Consider the following 17,964-nt stretch of genomic DNA (forward strand, 5'->3'; position numbering starts at 1 on the left):
CAGCCCAGCAGACCATTGCACCAGTTGCACTGACAGTAACCACACATAACTGTCGGCATTAACTTTTAATCTGCACCCACATAAAATATGATGCCTGCCTTTCCTGAGATTATTTGCTGCACCACACGTTTAGAAATGGCCACAAGTGGCCATTTGTTTAAATGTATTACAGGGATTAAAAAGAAAAGCACATTGCTCTTTGTAAAACAAACACGATTACTGCATTTGGGGGTGTTCATTAAGACACCAGACGGCTAATGATTTAAGATCTTACCACAATGATTATTACCACATGCACATAAAGGCTCACTTATAACCCGAGAGAATGGGTCAGAATAGGGAGCCGCATACAGAGTTGAATAGCTTGTGTGTGTCTCTGTGTGTGTAGCATCACTGTGTAACATCCTGTAAGTTTAAAGCAACAGATATTATCTAATTCAGCAGGATCACATAATCCACTGGCACTGAAGTTAAAACCTCTACAATAACACAGCCTTCAGAGCTTCTTTTCATTTCCTGGTTACAAGGCAGACGGATGGGACATGTGCGGTGCTTTTTTTGTGCACTTCCTCTGATCCTTGGCCAACCACAATGTTGACATATGAGCACACGGTCATCCTAACTAATTGCAGATGACTGCACAGCGCGTCCAGCAGAACGGTTAGAGCGGCACTCTACAGCTCAGACAGATGCTTCCCGTCAAAGTACTGAAAGAGGTGCGTCCCCTTTTGGATGATAAGGCAGTAACCTCACAATCACAAGGCATGCTCACTGAAATCAACTTTATGAGGAGCTATTTTGCATCTGCTCTTGATACCCACTGACCGTGTTGAGTATATGTTTGTGCCCCTAGTAAATTGACACATTAGGTTTTAATGAGCAAGCATCCACCCAGTGTCTTGGAACACCTGCTACAATTTAGGTTTGGTGCACACTAGAGGATTTCCAAATCTTAACCAATTTTAAAAATGAGGGAAACCACAGACCATTCAGTCATGACGCAGGACCACACATTTTGTGTTTATACTAAATGATTTCTGAGGTGATTCCAAGGACTTGAGATCTCAAAGAAACTTCCATGCAAAACAAACATGAAGGTGGACTATGGTCATCGGCTGGTTGCATTTGTTTGTGCTATGGTTTGCACCAAAAAAATCTGCATGGCTTATATATTTTGCAGCACGAGCTGGAGGTGAGTTGGAAACAAAATGTTCTTGTTAGTCTCAGATGAGACTAGCACAAGATACTGCTACAAGCCAACATTATTGGTATTTGTAAATAGGTGGAGGGGAGAGTGAAATCATCTTATACATTCTCTAGCATTCCCCTGCCATGGAGATGCTGTTCCATATTAATATTGCTGTTCTGTGGACTTGTATGAAGTCACTGACAATTGCTGGGTAGAAAAATATCATATGTGGTGATCAGCTCGCTCATTGGTTATTGCAGGTTTCTGCTCAATATTCCATCTCTGTTCTTTCACGCTACAGGAAATCAGGGAGACTTCGATCCAGTCAGTAACATTAATATTATATCTGTAAACCTCTCACACTACAGGGACATTTGGGCAGGTAACTGGTTCTGACCAGCCTCGAATTGGGAGCCCAGATGATTGTTGGGAGGGGCGACTCATACCCAAAATCTGCCCAATTATCCCCTAATGTGGAGCCAGCTTTCTGGGAACCAGTCATCTGTGAATGTGCAGTGTGTCTAATAACCGTATGCTATTTGATACAAGGGAAGTATTGATCATTCCACCTTTCTATGGCTGTAACATCAGTCAGACAATTGACAAAACAAGTCAGAAATGTTATAGAAGTGATTGAGGTGTAGTCACCTGCTGGCTGGATTGAGTGGAGGGCATCAGCGTGACTTGGGTCACCCATTGCTGCAGCGTGGTGGAGTCGCTGGCCTTGATCAGCAACGGTGACACAGGGAGCGTAGAGTGCTGAAGACTCCTGGCAGCATAAACTACTCCATCGGCCTCTATCCGGAAGTCAGAGGGATTGCTGCATTCAAACCGTACCATACCACCTCGACCACAGTCAAGAAACCTCACTGCAAGAGACAGAGACAGATGGATTCAAGTTAGAAATTACCAGTGAGAGAGAAACCTAGGGAAAAAAAAAAAACTAGATACATAGACAAAGGGGGTGGAAGACAGACAGCCAGCCCGCCAGACAGAGAGACAGACAGAAGGTCCACAAAGGTTTTCTGATTCTCCTTCTCGCTCATACATTATTCACTTCAAGCTGTGCCCCAAAGGTATTACTGAAAACAGGTGCAGTGGAAGAGAGAGTCAGAGGGAGAGAAAACTAAAGAAAAAAGGGAAGTGTTCCCCTTAAGGGCTATTAAGAAGAGTACAAAAACCCAAAACAATACATTTACAACCTGATGTGTTTATTAGACTGTCTAAACGCTTCTGTGTGTTTAGGTTTGAGAAAATATATACAGTACGTATAAAGATGTTAAATTCTGCTGGATAAGTCTTATTCTGCTCCCAGCTAAGGCCATTGCATGCCAGCTTTGTCCCCCATGACGTACAGGGATGGCTTCCACGGATGACTACCTATCCTCAGCACCTCGGGAGACAGAAGTAAGTGCGTGTGATGTTTATTTCATCGGCGTGTTCACAGAGACAACACACCGAAACTCACGCACGCATACAGGCACTGCAGACAGGCTGCTCGTGGGGGCTTGAGTCCCACAGGTGCCTCAGTGGCAGTGGTACAACACCAGTTCATGTTACAAGTGAGTGACAGTACAGCACAACTGACGTAGCTCAAACATGTACACGTACACACACACACACAAACATACTTCAACACATAAGAGCTTCACCCTGTCATCCTTTTGTGTGGATATGTTTCCCTGGCAGGCCCACCTCATGTTTATAGCACACGAAACGGCATAAAGGGAAAGATGAAAATTCCTCCCGGCCTCAGAGATCACAATGTTACCATATATTGTTTGTGTGGAGGCTCTGCTGGTGCAGCTCTGAATTATTAAAGCAGATGTGGAATTACTTAACAAAAGCCTTGAAGAAGGGTGCCTAATCTTCCTTTGTGCTGCTACCTTGGGGACGCACTGATGTCTTAAGAGTATCATCTGCAGTCTGAGTGCATAGAGTTCCTCTGGGCTTGAGGAGAGGATGCAGTAGATCAGCTCGGGGTCTAAAGGAAGTCATACATTTACCCTTAAGACCTAATTTAATATTATCACCCAAACGCTGCAATCAATTCTGCCAAAGTGCACCACGACCTACAACCAATAAATCTCTCAAATGATGACAGGGGTGAATTTGACACTTTTCTGCTGCTTGTAACAGCCGACAGGGCAAATGGTTTCAGAGCATCGGTTCTAGCACTGACAAAGATGTACCTGAGCAAATAAAGGCACAACGGCTGAATGCAAGAGAGGAGGAGGAAAGGGAAGGCAAATCTTCCTCTAAAAAAAAAAAAAAAAAAACTATTATTGAAAAGTGAAAATGAGAAAAGAAACGGGTGGAAAAAACCCAAATACCACAGCAAGCATCCTATACAAACTAGCATGTTTTTGAATGAGAGAAGAAGAATGCACGTAAGAGTGAGAGAAGAGAGAGAGAGATGGGGAAAATACGAGGTCGTCCAAGGAACGTTTGGAAATTGGCATGCAGTGTATTCACAATGTGTTCATCCTGATGAATGAAAATGCAATCTTACTCTACTTTATCAAAACCCAAACAGGGAGAACAAATTTCTGCAAGGACCATGCGCTGCATTCCATTACAGCCTGCTAAAAGATTTAAACAGTGACAAAAGAAGAAAGCAGCACTGCAAACTGGACCTTTTTTTACCTGAAGCATTGCTATTCATCTAAATATTGCCTACAAGGTGAAGTGGCATTGCCGGAGAGACAGCGGTTTCAATAATGAAGATAGAAGATGACAATATCTTTCTTCTATACTGGAATACATTTGATATTGACCTTCACCTTCCTGGATGCTCTTGTTCAATTACCATTGACCAATTAGTTTTTTTTTCTCTTTGAGTCGGGCAAAGCTGACATCAGATGGATGACTTTCTCTTTCTGAAGGTTTTGCCTCAAAGCCAGCCACCTGTAAACTCAAAGCCTTCAGGCAATCAACCTAGCCAGCCCAAGTCAGCAGATACTCAGACAGAGGTGGAATACAGAGTAAGGGACTGTCAAAATAACTCACACTACAGCAGAAGAAAAGTCCATAGATTTAAGCTTCACAATGTTGCTGGTGGGCAAAGTCTCACTCACACCATTTCTGACTCAGTTGCTTGGAGTAAGAATACTCTACAGTGTTATCCAGCAAATGTAGGTAGGGCTGAAACAACCAGTGGATTCGTGATTGAAAAATACCAAGATTTGCTGATTATCTGTCTTCTAAATCATAAATGAAATATTTCTATAGTATGAAGTGTTGGTTGCTTAATACAAACAATTTAAAGACGTCCCCTTTGGCTAAAGGAAATTGTAATTAATTATATACTGAAACTTAACACTGCTGATTATTTAAATGAGTTGTAGCTGAGATATATGTTGCCGGCAGGAATGAGCTTGGCTAGACGTAATGATTAAAACGAACTGTCTGATGCTTTTGTCTACTTCTGTATTCCTTCAGCTGCAAACTGCAATACTTTGTCCTGTTCCTCCTCCCTCCCTGTGTTTAGGACATTCCAGTAAGCATTTTGTCATTAAGAAGTAACTAGACACCAGTAATGTAACACTCGCTGCCAAATTTTGGATTCACACATATTGCCTTTCTGCTCCTCGAAGCTGCAGCCCATGTGTTCCCATTTTCTGTCCTGCTGGCACTTTTGACTATACATTTTTGTGAGTGTGTGTAGTGGGGTACTTGACAGCAGTGTTCCCCGTGTGGGTTATTTTAGCCTAAGCCTCTTGTTGAGCAGAGCTCTGGCTCTTTAACATTGTCTGAAATTTAGCCATCAGGACACCTCGGAGAGGCCCTTCAACATTCAGCCCCCACGGCAATCTTGACAAAAAACTCCCAGCAGGCACAACCATTTCCAATGATAATGAATAGGAATGGCCAGCATGTGCCTATTCGTTTATCAGGCAGACTCTGGTGGCTTATAAAACCACAGAAATGTGTAGTGTGGCTTGGCTTAAAACCTGGCTGCTCCAACTTATCTATATCTAGATGTATTGGCTCCCCAAGGTATAGGGCTAGAAGAGATCTTGGCTGCCACACCCTATCAGACATGTCGTCATGGGCACAACGATAAAGGCCTTTGGTTTGGACAGAAATGCCGATGCAGCAGAGGGGAATTGGGGGTTGGGGTTAAAAAAAAAAAGAAGGGGAGAGAGAGAGAGGGAGAAACAAGCCTGTCAGCAGAAAGGCCTGTCCAACTAATGCCCTGCACCGGGGCCCAAAATTATCTCCGACTCAATGATCCTATTCACGGCTTAGATGCCCCCCCTCACTGACAAGCAACACAAAAACCCCAGCTAACCTCTCCGTAGTGCCAGAGTGCCTCGCTATTGTCTGCTTCATCACGTGATAACTCTAACTCAGACAGACACAAATAGTTAGAGAGATAGGGAGAGGCAGAGAGAGATGCATTTAATTTGGAACATGGAATGTCGACTCTGTGACTGCACAGACGAAATGTTCCACAATCTCAGCTTCTACGCCTGCCTGCCAAATACAGTGGCTGCAAATGGGCAGGCTGGAAGTCCCTCTAAATGTGACAAGACAGAAACCTCTCATGTGAGATCATCCCCACGTACCATCATTCATTTCTGAGAAGTGAGGTCACTGACAGTTGAGAAATACTCAGCATAGGTGTTTCATCAGTTCCCACAGATAAATGCAGACCCAGGCAAATACCCCAGTGGTAAAACCCCAGCACCACCATCACCACCCAACCCTGGCAAACGATACAACACCCCTGACAAAATGCATTATTCACAAATGAATGTGACCAGGTTTAGTACAGTGGCCCGCACTGACGATGAGACAATGCAATATGACGCGGAGGCTCCAACTGAATGTGCTGTGAGAGACATCCATGCCAGCACCACTGTTTATAAGATCCTGTTAAGCCCCAGTGGAGCTCGCACTCTGGTACCTCAATTCAAACTGCTGTGATATGAAATTCTAATCCCATCCCAAACTGGGGAGAATATGCTAAATTAAGGTCAACGGCACACAGACTTTGTGCCCAACCACAAAAATATCCTTCACAGCGTATTCTAATTGCCCAATTATTGCACATACTGCTAAAAGCACAATGCACTAATGTTTTTTTTAATAAAATGACTGCTTGCTATGTGTAATTGTGCATGCCTATGTTTTTTTCTTTCTAACTGTATTTTCATGATGCTATTATTATGAAGGCCTACTCACAGCTTGAAGGCTGGTAAGTAAACAAACGCCATTATGCAACTTATTACATCCCATTCTTCGCAATTATAGCCATTTCCATGAAGATGCCTAAAATGTAAGGGTATTTTTGTAAGTAAATCTTTCAGTGGAAAATGACTGTCTGGTCTGATACAATCAATAAACTAATTTCCATTTTAATACAAATGTGTGCACATTTAAACTGATGATCTAAAACTACATTTAATTGTGTCAGGAATTATGTCAATAAAAGTGCAGTTGCAAACACATGATTGCATCCTTGGTGGATTCTTTTTTATTAAAAAACAACCAGCACTGGTAGAGGATTGGTGTTTGAGTTATGTCACACTACTCGTCTGAATCAAGATATTTCTAAATGTCCATTTATTCACAGAACCTGAGATGCAGAGATGAGATTAAGGTATATTTCTGTTTTTAGAAAACAGGGGATTCTTCAAACAAAGTAAACTGTTTTTAGCTGAAGCCTGGATCTGGGAATGATGATGATACTCCCTTTCACCAGACTAAAGCCCTTGAAGGCGTTTTACTAATGCACTGCACTTCAAACGCGCAAAGCATTCCATGCATTTATAGCTGCTCCTAAAATATGTAAGGGATTTGCATGAAAAAAACATGCAATGTTTGTACTCTGTTCACTGTCTCTAGCAATTATAAAAACTAAAGAGGAATTGCATCAGAGCATAAACACATTTAACAAGCAGCTGGCTCATTTTCCTAGTTTGATTGCAGTGACCATTCCCCTAGCACTTGCTTTGTGTAGTTTATGCATATTGTTGAAGCTATTTTTCCTTCCTAAGACTGCTGCCTCAATTATAGAATTATGAAGAGGCCCTCTTAAAATGTATTGATACTACCTTCCCTTATCACACATACCCACATTGGTATACACACAGAGAAACATAAGCACCATGGATGTCTAAGCAGCGAGAGCCATATGAGCTTACTCAATCTCAAACACGGAGACTTTTTAAGCTGCCTTGATCTAGCAAACTGGCCCTAAGGAGAGGGAAACTATTTTCTTTCATTCTGATGTGGTCTTTCTTTTCTTTAAACACTTACAATTATACCACATTTGCACATGGTCATTCATTCTCCAAGGATACAGCAAATACCTCTGACAACTATTGTATTCAAAGGACAATTACAAGGTAAGCAGACTCCCCACCTGGCCAAGAGTCACCTCTATTTTCTTCAGAGTGTCAAAGCTTCTCCCTCTTACTGTTGAGTACAAAAGGTTCTATGTTGTGTCTCAGCAGTGATTAGCCTCAAGGAAGCTGCCGTCACCCTCTCCACTGCCTGTCCCATGCCGACACATCAACTTCATGCCTTGTAGATACCTGCTGGGTTCTTAGCAAGAAGCTAACCGAACACAACCGACCGCTGTGATCTTCATAAACTGACATTCAGTAAGAGCCTCTTATTCCAGTGGCAAAACAGGTTTCTCTGCAAAGAAAAAAAAATGCATGATGACAGCTCGGCTCTTTTGAATAAGTAATATTTGGCCTTTGAAAATTCGCAATCTCAATGGCTTAGTAGTGAAGGGGGAGCATAGGGGGACATCACAATTATTCTTGGGCCTTTGTTGGGTAAATGAAATGATTCTGTGTTTTCCAGTACAATGACAGCCAAGCATTGTGTGGATTACTGTGTCACTGGAGCCAAGAGCTGATAAGGCTAAGCTACATCCTTCTGCAGTTATCAGCACATAGCTACTGGGACTTTGTTCTGTGAGTTATTGAGACGAGCGGCTTGATACAGAGGTTTAAGTGGGGTATTAAACTGACCACATTACCAGGATGTCAAACACACTTTTATCGTGTCTTTCAGCAAAGCTCTGTGACCGCTGCAAATACTTTCAGGTGAAGATCATTATGAAAAACTTTACATGAATATGCTGGTAAATCAAACAATGCTTTACACATTCAAGGAAAAAAAAACACTTTTTCAGTCCCTTCTCCTTCAAAATTAAAGGAGAATAATTGGTGCTTTTTGAAGATGTAAACTTAAAATGACTGTAGACTATGATGGGGTTCAGTGTTAGGTAAATGTGACCATAATTATACTGGTACAGCCTCCTGTCTCTAAATCTTGAAGCCTACAGTCTGCAACGCCCAGCTGGCAGAACCTCAGAGTTATATGAAATGAGGTGTTGAACTTCATGCCCATAACATTGTGTCCTCTTGTAAAAGGTCACAGGGTTTTAATTGCTCTATATACCCTTATTCACCTTAGAACTGCTGGCATTGGTCACTTTGTTCACTCTACAAAGGCCCTAATGATTAACGGGTGGGGGGGGGGGGGGGGGGGGGGGGGGGGTAACAAGGGGTGGAAATAAAATAAAGCGATCTGTGAGGTTGGAGGACGGAGGCAGTTCGAGACACTGAGATGCCTTTTAGAAGATTGTGAATAATAAGCCATTTAAGGTGTCCACATGCATCACTTTTTGTTGTTTCTGTATTACTGGGTCATTCTCTGACCGTACACCACACAGTAATACACATTTTAGTAAATGCTCCGCTGCACCGTGCATCCATCTCTGCTGTGCCACGGTGCTGCTACAGTGATACTGCATCTCAGGTGCTTTCATCTGGACACAAAGTTAACTCATGTCCGAGGCTCTGGTTGGGTGAGAAATATCCATAAATATTAAAGATCAGATATTGATCGCTTTCAATTTTTATGCATTCTACTGCAATGAAAACAAAGACGCTTAAAAGACAGAGCTCATGTATTACACACAGTCAGATTAACTCAGAAACCTGAATTAATTTTTAAGTGAGAAAACCAAATCCATTTCATCCCTTTTACACATTTCTACGTTAAATGCAGGCCTATGTTTACATGCAGTGAACAACTGTCTTGAATTAGATGAAAGGGCTGATGGTATAGAGGATTTTTTTCTTTAATCTATTTTGTTAGAGACATGCAGTATGGAAGTAAAGCAGGCAATGGCTACATCAGCTGATCTCTGGAGGCCTCTAGTTCCAAGCTGAGCTGGTATTTTCTGAAGAGGCTGATCACGAGGGCCGTGCACTAAAACTGCCTCAGTGAAACCTGTAATGTGACATTATTAGATCCTTTTGATCTCAAAAGCACACACTCAGAGCTATTTAGTTCTTCTCCTTGATCATTTCTGTCAAAATGCCATCATATAAATCAAAGAGACAAAGAAGGAGGCAGTGACCAGTGATGAGGTAACCTCTGCTGGCATGTTCACTGGGTCCTGTAAGACTTTTTAATCACACCAGCAGAGCGGTTCCTGTGTCTGATTTGTTGCTGAGAGAAGAAACAGAAATATATCTCTCAGGCCAGAACTGTACCAGCCACTGTTCCACCGAGACAGAGCTTTTAGTGGAAAAACAGAATAGGTGACTTATGCAATGATGTCAATGTCTCATACTGCTTTCACCGAGTGGAAAACTAACAGTGTTAAAATCATGCATAGTTAAGCTGTGCTCTCCAGCTCCACTGTCTCCGGCTGTAGTAAATATTACCCGTTAAGCCCCGCCCGCCAATGCTATGGCTCAGCACTGGCACTGTATCTCTCCTATTTTAACTGAGTCAGAAGTGCATGTTTATGGAAATTATATCAACAATCACTTAAGGTTGGTATGCAACAAGATACTCACTTACTGAAAATGAGAGCAGAACTGTTATCACTGCTGAACTACTGGCGTCTGTGTGGTTAAAGATGGCTGGTGCCAGACAAAAATGCTCCAACACCAGTTGGACCACCATCACCACCCTCTTCTAAAACATTGCATGCTTTAGTAGTGTGTGGAAACACATTGCACTGATCAAATCCCAACCACTGACATATTTGTCATTCATGCAGCGAAGGAGTAACAAACATAAGCTGTGCATTCAGACGCATTTTGGCATACAAATTATTTATTATGCTACAGGAGCAAATTGGATGATATTCAATAGTTAAATAGTCAGTCATAAACACACTGCATCTTTACAAATATAAAAATCCACATTGGATACGTTCCAACACACTTAAAAGCTAGATAGGACATTAAGTGGGAGACAACAAACCGCACAGTTCATTAAAACTTTGATTTGCACTGGACAAAGGTTGTGCAAATTAATGTGCAACTAGACAAAGCCATTTCCCGGGAGATTGACCACCAAGGATGCAATTTGTACGTTATCAATTTTGATGAAATTAGCACGGTTGTGCATTGGGATGTGATTAAATTCTGACAAATTGTCTAACCTCTTGTGTCATTGCTTGACATGGAGTTCATTTAATGCTGGGAGCATGTAGATCAAGCCACCGTATGTAATAATAACCACCATGCATGTCAGCAGTAGGCGCCTTCTCTTCCTGTGTGACACACCCTATGCACAGCTGTGCAGCAAGTACTAATCCAACAGTCTTCAGTGTTCCTGGTTTTGTAATAAATGTTCAAGGCAAAACTAGAATGAAGATGAATAAAAGTCCAAGTTATATGCACCACTTCCCACTGGCTGCTTAGTGAGTCATATTCACACATTCACAAGTGACTGGTAGTCAAGGCAGCCTATTGCAGTGGGTGTAAAAAAAACAACATCCTGTATATTGGAAAAATATTAGGGTAAGAATACGAGAAAAAAAAAGGAAGTTAGTTTCATTTCTGTGTTTAGTGACACTGTACACATGACACACAGGGGGAGGTGTGGGTTTTTTGTTTGTCTAGTTCCTTTTTTTAATTTTGCCATGGTGTCTTTAGGCTGTACTTGATTGATATCTCCCTGATGATCCCCTTTCTTCAGCTTAGCTGCACTTGTTAAGGTGGACTTGTGTTTATGATTCTTGTGAGTACAATAGGTTTGATGACTTCAACAAGTTTACAGAAACCTCCCACTGTGTTTAACCTGAGCTGAGATCTAATCTGCCAATATAAACTCAAACACTCTGGTAGATAGACCACAGCAGGATAGAGTGGTTAGGCCTTCATGCCAATAAAAATTCAATCACTTTCTTAGCAATAATGACTCAATACTAATTAACAAGACAGTGATATCTAATGAAAAAGGCATGATTTGTGTAGCCTCTCTACCTTCATAAGGAATAATACTTGTGCCTGCTTTGCATAGCTCAGTTGTCAATCAAACCCATGCAAATGACTAGCTCAGGTAAAGACTGATACGGTCCACTGCATCCAATTACAAACCTAACCACACACACAAACATGCCAATTCTGTTCACATTTCTTTTTTAACATGCACAGATGGATGCATGCACATACACACACTTGTGTGGTTCCCTTTTATCCCACTGTGTCCTCAAAACAGAAGAGCGCAGCAATTTGAGCCAGATTCAAAAAGTGGGGGATTTTTTTATCAACAGAGAGTGTCTGTAAAAGGATGTAAAGCATTCACCTACAGTATAAGATGTAAAATAAAAGCTGTAGATGAATGCATGGGGATCTGGGACCAGTTCTGTGGCCATTATGTCATGTGTGGCACAGACACAAGTTCACACTGAGTTTTTGAGAACAAAGCTAATGGAATTCCTGCTTCTCTGCCTTTTCCTTTGGAGAAGATGGGGCGCGGGGAGAAACAAGGAGAAGGCATGTGAATCCTCTTTGGCTGAGAAACAAAGCGGTAGACAAAGGAAGCTGAGGCTGACAGCCTCTGGAGAAGACTGTTATACTGTAAGATAGGGGCTGCTTCTGCATCTCTCTGGAAATAAAAGAAAATGATTTACTGAGTCATTGGCACACATATAAGCTACATACCAACATCTATACATTGTACAAATCTAAATCCAGTTATGATGGTAATCAGTTAAAATATTCCTAGATGGAAGGAGTAGAATATTTTAAATTACAAAGCAAAAGAATATTAAAGAAAGAGGAGAAGGACAAGGGGAAAAACATAGTCTTATGCTGTTGAGGCCATAAGGACATTTCAGTGCTTCTTTTTCAAGCTAAACAAAGCAAATGAGTCATCGTGGTGGGGAGACCATTACAGTCACAACTACCAACCATTATCTTCCTTTTACTCTCTTGCCCTATGCCGCACATCATGAGACTCTTGAAAACCTCCCTCTCCTAAACGCCTTCATCTGAGCAAAACAAACCAACATATGGAAAAACCCTAGGCTGTTGAGTCACTGGGTGTAGAAACATACCTCCTCTGAAAGGTTGCGGAGAAAAGGGAATGTAAAAAAAAAACAAAAACAAAAAAATAGTACATTCTCAAAACAGTGACAGCAAGGAAAATAAAGCATCTTCAAAGAGACGGATTAGGGCAGCTGCCAATACACAGGGTGTGCGCATTTGCCATTGCATGTTTGAATCAATACGTGTCAAATTCTGCTTGAAACACAATTAGCTCCTGCTTAAAGAAAAGGACGAAAAAATACACAGAGGGAAGATTAAAGACAAACCCGATGTTCCTCTCAAAAGCTTTCATATCTAACACATACACAGCCTTTCAGACACATGACAGCTTGTTATGTGCCGCTCCAGTCGGAGAAAGAAAACAGAGAGGAAAGCATGCGTTTGTATGAATTTACAAACGTCGTCTTAATGTGTCAACTGAGCTTATCCCTTTGTACTGCGCTGGCACCTGGAGCTATCAAAACTACAACTGAAATGCCGGCATGCATCTTGCTACTAACCTACTTCGACCTGCTTGACCCTCCCCCACACATAGTTTGAGCTCAAAAGAGATCAACTGCATGGAACAGAAAAGGGGGAGGAGGCAGGTTTTTCTATGGCTGGATGGATAGAACTATAACACCCATCTGTGCAAAGCAATTAATTTCTGTATCTTAAGGCTGGATGAATCATATTTTCAATTTGATGGCACAAACTTGTAAACGTGCAGTACACAAAGAATCCATTTTAAAACTTCCTTTTGAATGTTGCCATTATGTGGACTTTGAGAACTTGAGTTGTTTATTTGATTTGGATGAAAGCTGCTATGTTGTGATACAGGCATCTTGTGCTTGTGTATAGCTCAGAGCTGGTATTGATCCCCGTTACTGTTTTTTTTTCTTTTTTCTTTTTTTTGTCTTTAATGCAAAAGTTCAGCCTGTGATGCTCAATGTGGCATCAATTTGTAAGAGAGGCACATCTTTCTATTAGGGCTACCCACTTTCATATGCATGACTTCTTTTTTATTTCTGAGCAGAAGCAATTTAACACAATCCACCCCGACAAATTGACATATTGCACTGGAGTCTCGCCTTCACATAATTTAGTGTGAGCAGCATTAAAACTACACAAACTATTTGATAATTCAAAAAAAGTTTTTTCTATTCTGAAAGGCCTATAGAAAGTTGAGAAATATGTATGCACAACTGCGGTCTAAAAATCTGCAATAGTGAACAGTTCATGGTGCTTAGATAACGAAGGCACGTGATTTCCCTTATGTTAGAAAGATCTGCGGTAAACATCACAAACAGAAACGGATATTACAGTCCCTGCACTGTAACGGCTCCCCAGTGCAAATGCAACATCAGGTGTGAACAATTAGGTTTGGCATGAATCCAGGACAAGGAAGTGTCTCCTCTCACATGCATTATGTGTGTTAAGGGAACAGTAGAGCATTACCATGTGGGGAGCATGGCGGTGTGACTGGGCTGTGAGAGGAGAGCCCTCTTACTCTCGTGTAATCAGCTGAACTGAGTGGGTTCAGAGAAGGATCTGTGCAGCTGTGCTTTATTACAGACACAATGACTCCCAGATTAGGGGAACTGGAAGGAGGGAGGGAGGGAATAGAGGATCATGGGGGAGTAGGAAGGGGGGGTGGAAATGACTCCAAACACATCTGTCCTCAGTTTGTCTGCAGTATAACACCAAACCACAAGCATGGCCATGTACAAATCTGTCTCCATTTGGAAAGGCCGCCTGCGGAAATGTTTCCAGACCTTGGGTTTTTAACACTAGGACTCGTGGGAATAGTCTGTCGCCTCGCAGTGATAGCGATGTTCGTCAGGGTCACAGTAACATCGACGGTGGTGGCGCAAACAAGCAGGTGGCACACACATGTGAATCACTGTAGACAGCTTTTGGTGCTATCGTGTGCTCTCTGCATGTATCTCAAGGCAACAATCAGTACTGTTTTTATCGTGACCCTTGGTTTTACAGTGACTGATGTGCTGCTTTCCTGTTATTTCCATTTGTTATTTCTTGATTTTGAATGTCACAAAAGCAGCCCGATCTGCTACTAAGCAGGGTAATTGTTGCCTAATTACATAATGCTTTCAGGCTTGGCCTGACAGCACATCTACACAGTTGTAAAAGTGGGCTTTTAAGCTTCAAAAATGCAAGCGAAAGCGAATGCAAAGCGATCATGGTGTCTCTACCTGAGTCACTCTAACCAACCCAGAAAGAGAGCAAGAGAGACAGATGAGAGGGAGAGGAGTGAGGTACTATGTTTTGGTCTGTGCTGTCCTATCATTCTGCTTCACTGGAACCTCTCAAGCAAACAAAAAATGCAGGTTCACAGTGTGTTATGCCAACAGAGGCAAGATTCACCAGGAAGACATCCCACTGCCATTAAAGCTTACTGAAAAGCCTTTCTATCCCCCTTAGAACAGCTTACGCGTAAGGAGTGATTAAACATCAAACCACACTGTTGCACCCTAATCCACCACCCAATTCCTGATGTGCCGCCCTGTTTGTCTTGCTTTCTTCCTTCACATATACATAAGTGGAGACAAGTTGATTCCTAACACTATTCAGAATTAATCCCTCAATGCACGATGTTGTGTCTGAGAAATGGCAGTAAGACTTTCTTACACAGCTGAGAAGATTTTCCCTTGTTGCAGCTTACATACGAATAAGAAAAGCTACATCTAACTTAATGAAGAAAATGTAATTGTGGTTTTGATGAACATTCATCTGTTTTTTCTTTACTGAGGAATTGAGTAAAGTTGGCAACAACTGGCCACCAGGTACATGATGCAGCACTGTTTCTTTGTTGGAAATAGTTTGAGGATTAAATTGTTCCAGGTGGGGTCCTATTTTCTTTAAAACTCCTCTGCTAGGCCTGCAGGTATAAGAATAGCAATTCCTGAGACTGAAATTGATCCTATTTTTTAAAGCGCATGAACAGACCAATGGGAATGGTGGGGGCTGCATCACTTGGTCTGTGGCTGGTTTTATTACTTACACTGCTTCTCATCTAAGCCTGTTCTCTCCACTTATCCACATACCTCTGATTCACTGGAGTGGGCACAAAAATTATGTTTTTTTTTCACTAGCTTAATCTCATTACTTTCATTTGCTGATAAAACTCTGTGCTAAAAGTAACCCCATTATTTATTGTTTTGAACAAAGTCCATCTGCACCAGGTGTGTGAGCGTGTTCAGATGGATGTACAAGCAGTCCAGGGGTGATAATAATAATCATAATAATAATAATGACAATAATAATAAGCTTTTATTTCTTGTTAATATCTTCTGTGGTCAGGGATGGCACAGCTGCTTATTAACCAATATGATCTCCTCCGCTACTCTATTTCCTCCAGGACCACACAGGACAGATCTGGCAATATACAAGGACGCTCAAGATGTACAGCCTAATAACTCACATTATATGAATTCAATAACACATGTCTATAGCCCTGCACGGTTGTTGATAGGAGCAGTAAAACAAACTGTAATATCCCAGTGTGTTAGAACTCTTAATGATCAGTGCTGAAGGCAGATAGGCTGTAACTCACTGTCCACGGCCACCTCACTCCCAATGCAGACTGTAATTCTCATGCTAACGCTACACGTGAGTGTCAACAGGATGTCCCTCCCAAACAGGCAGACACAGCACCCATAAACAACATTCAGCTGACACTTTTAGAGGCTCACCAGCTCTGTGACGTCAGCATTGTACTTGTGGAGCCCTAAAACAAACCACAATACATTCACCAGCTCTTATTGTTTTCTCAGCAAAGCATGACACTAACCGTTTTTGAAGGTTATTCATCAGCATGTGATTTGGCATCTGAGGGCAAATAATTAGTTAGCAGAGGTAAGGCTTTGGCAGAGCTGACGAGTGCAGCAAAATAAGGCAAACATGGCACGCTATGAGATCACAGACTGCTGGCCAGCTGTGTCTGTTGATGCTGGGGAACTCTTTCAAGCCCCTTCAACATATGGTTTGCATCAAGTACATCAGAGTCATACTGGGTTTTAAAAACAAGCAAAGGTCCCATGCGTTTGCAAATACTATATTAATTAAAAACACTGAAAATCACATCATGAAATGAATCTTGACGTGTAGAAATGCTGACTCTGTACTTATGTGACCACATAATTCAAAAGCACAAAAAAAAAAAAAAAATTCTTGGCTTGTCTTGGTATTTCAGTATTATCCAGCAACTGATTTCAATTAGAAAAAAATAAAAACAGCATTTGACAGTCAAGCTCAGTGTCCTATCCATTTAAAATCAAGGATTTAAGCCTATAAGGGAGTGCTAGTGTATATTATATACAGTATGATTAGTCGACTTAATGGTTACATTTGTTACCCACACTAGTCAGCACCAGGAATAATAACCACTTAAATTAATTATTGACATTTTATTCATGATGTTATACAGCCACCCGCCACTAGCCAGGGCTGCAGCCCCCACAGACAACATCCCTTTACCCGCACTAATGTCCAGATGTTGTAAACAAGCAAGGTGGAAACCATTCAACCGGAGCAATGTGTAACAACATTCAACGCAGGCATCCTGCGAGGTAAGAAAGCTACTTGTGCTAACAGTGCTAATGTTAGCCACACACAGCAAACTATGTCCAAAATATGACCTCGTTCCCTGCAGATACTGTGATCCTGATTAAATTGTATTTCATTTTGACTGTTTTCTGATGATATAATATACACCTTTTCCACCCTTAAAAAATGTTCAGGTGTTTTAAAAAAATCAATATGGTTTAAAATAAATACAGTTATCCAAGCTGTTGTGTATATAAAACCTTACAGTGTCAACCTACAAGCTTTGAAGAGTTTGAGATAACAACCCCCCACCGCCTCCTGCACATGTTCAGATATAGACACACATTAACCCACTGCTGCCAGTCACGCAGGGGTAAAAGTTTACTTTAGTTAACTGAGCTTGAAGGCCATCCTTTATTTCAAACACATTACTCCGTTCTGAAGTACATCACTGCAGTGAACAAAAATCAACATAAAAGCAGACAGAAGTGTGTAAAAAGACAATACGGAATACTGAGATGCATTAAGTCTAGCCATGCAACTTCATTTAGCGTCAAAGAGGGTGTTGTTTCACTCATTAACCCTGCACACAAAAGGCAGTGGAAGGTGGGTTTTCAGTTTCTGGTTAAAGCAAACACAGAAAAATGGTAAATAAATGTTTACTTGCTTTCCATGGGAGAATGTTAAAAGTTGTAGTTCCTCTATGACATTGATGTCAACGAGGGGTCTGATTGACAGCAATATGACGGGATCTCTGTGTAAAAGGGGGCTTTAGATTTATCCCCTTTCTGGCTGACATGAATGGAAGTTGTCACCACTATAGCAGCACTAGGCAGGCAGAAAAAAGAAGCCAACATTTTCCCAGCTTGTTTCTTTGGTGTGAAACGTAACACTTCTAAGACCAGG

The 17,964-nt window shown here is 41.6% G+C and overlaps 1 protein-coding gene across 1 annotated transcript in view; it reads right to left on the minus strand.

The window, feature by feature from the left end:
• cdh2 (cadherin 2, type 1, N-cadherin (neuronal)) overlaps positions 1–17,964 on the minus strand; it is a 59,032-nt gene that overhangs the window by 21,051 nt on the left and 20,017 nt on the right. Inside the window, exon 3 of the mRNA XM_071490819.1 lies at positions 1,838–2,058. Coding sequence (XP_071346920.1) covers positions 1,838–2,058 — 221 coding nt within the window. The remainder of the gene's footprint in view (positions 1–1,837; positions 2,059–17,964) is intronic.

This window comes from Trachinotus anak, unplaced genomic scaffold (assembly GCF_046630095.1).
Source record: "Trachinotus anak isolate AG129_WGS33_773 ecotype Australia unplaced genomic scaffold, CSIRO_AGI_Tana_v1 ptg000012l, whole genome shotgun sequence".
Lineage (NCBI taxonomy): Eukaryota > Metazoa > Chordata > Actinopteri > Carangiformes > Carangidae > Trachinotus > Trachinotus anak.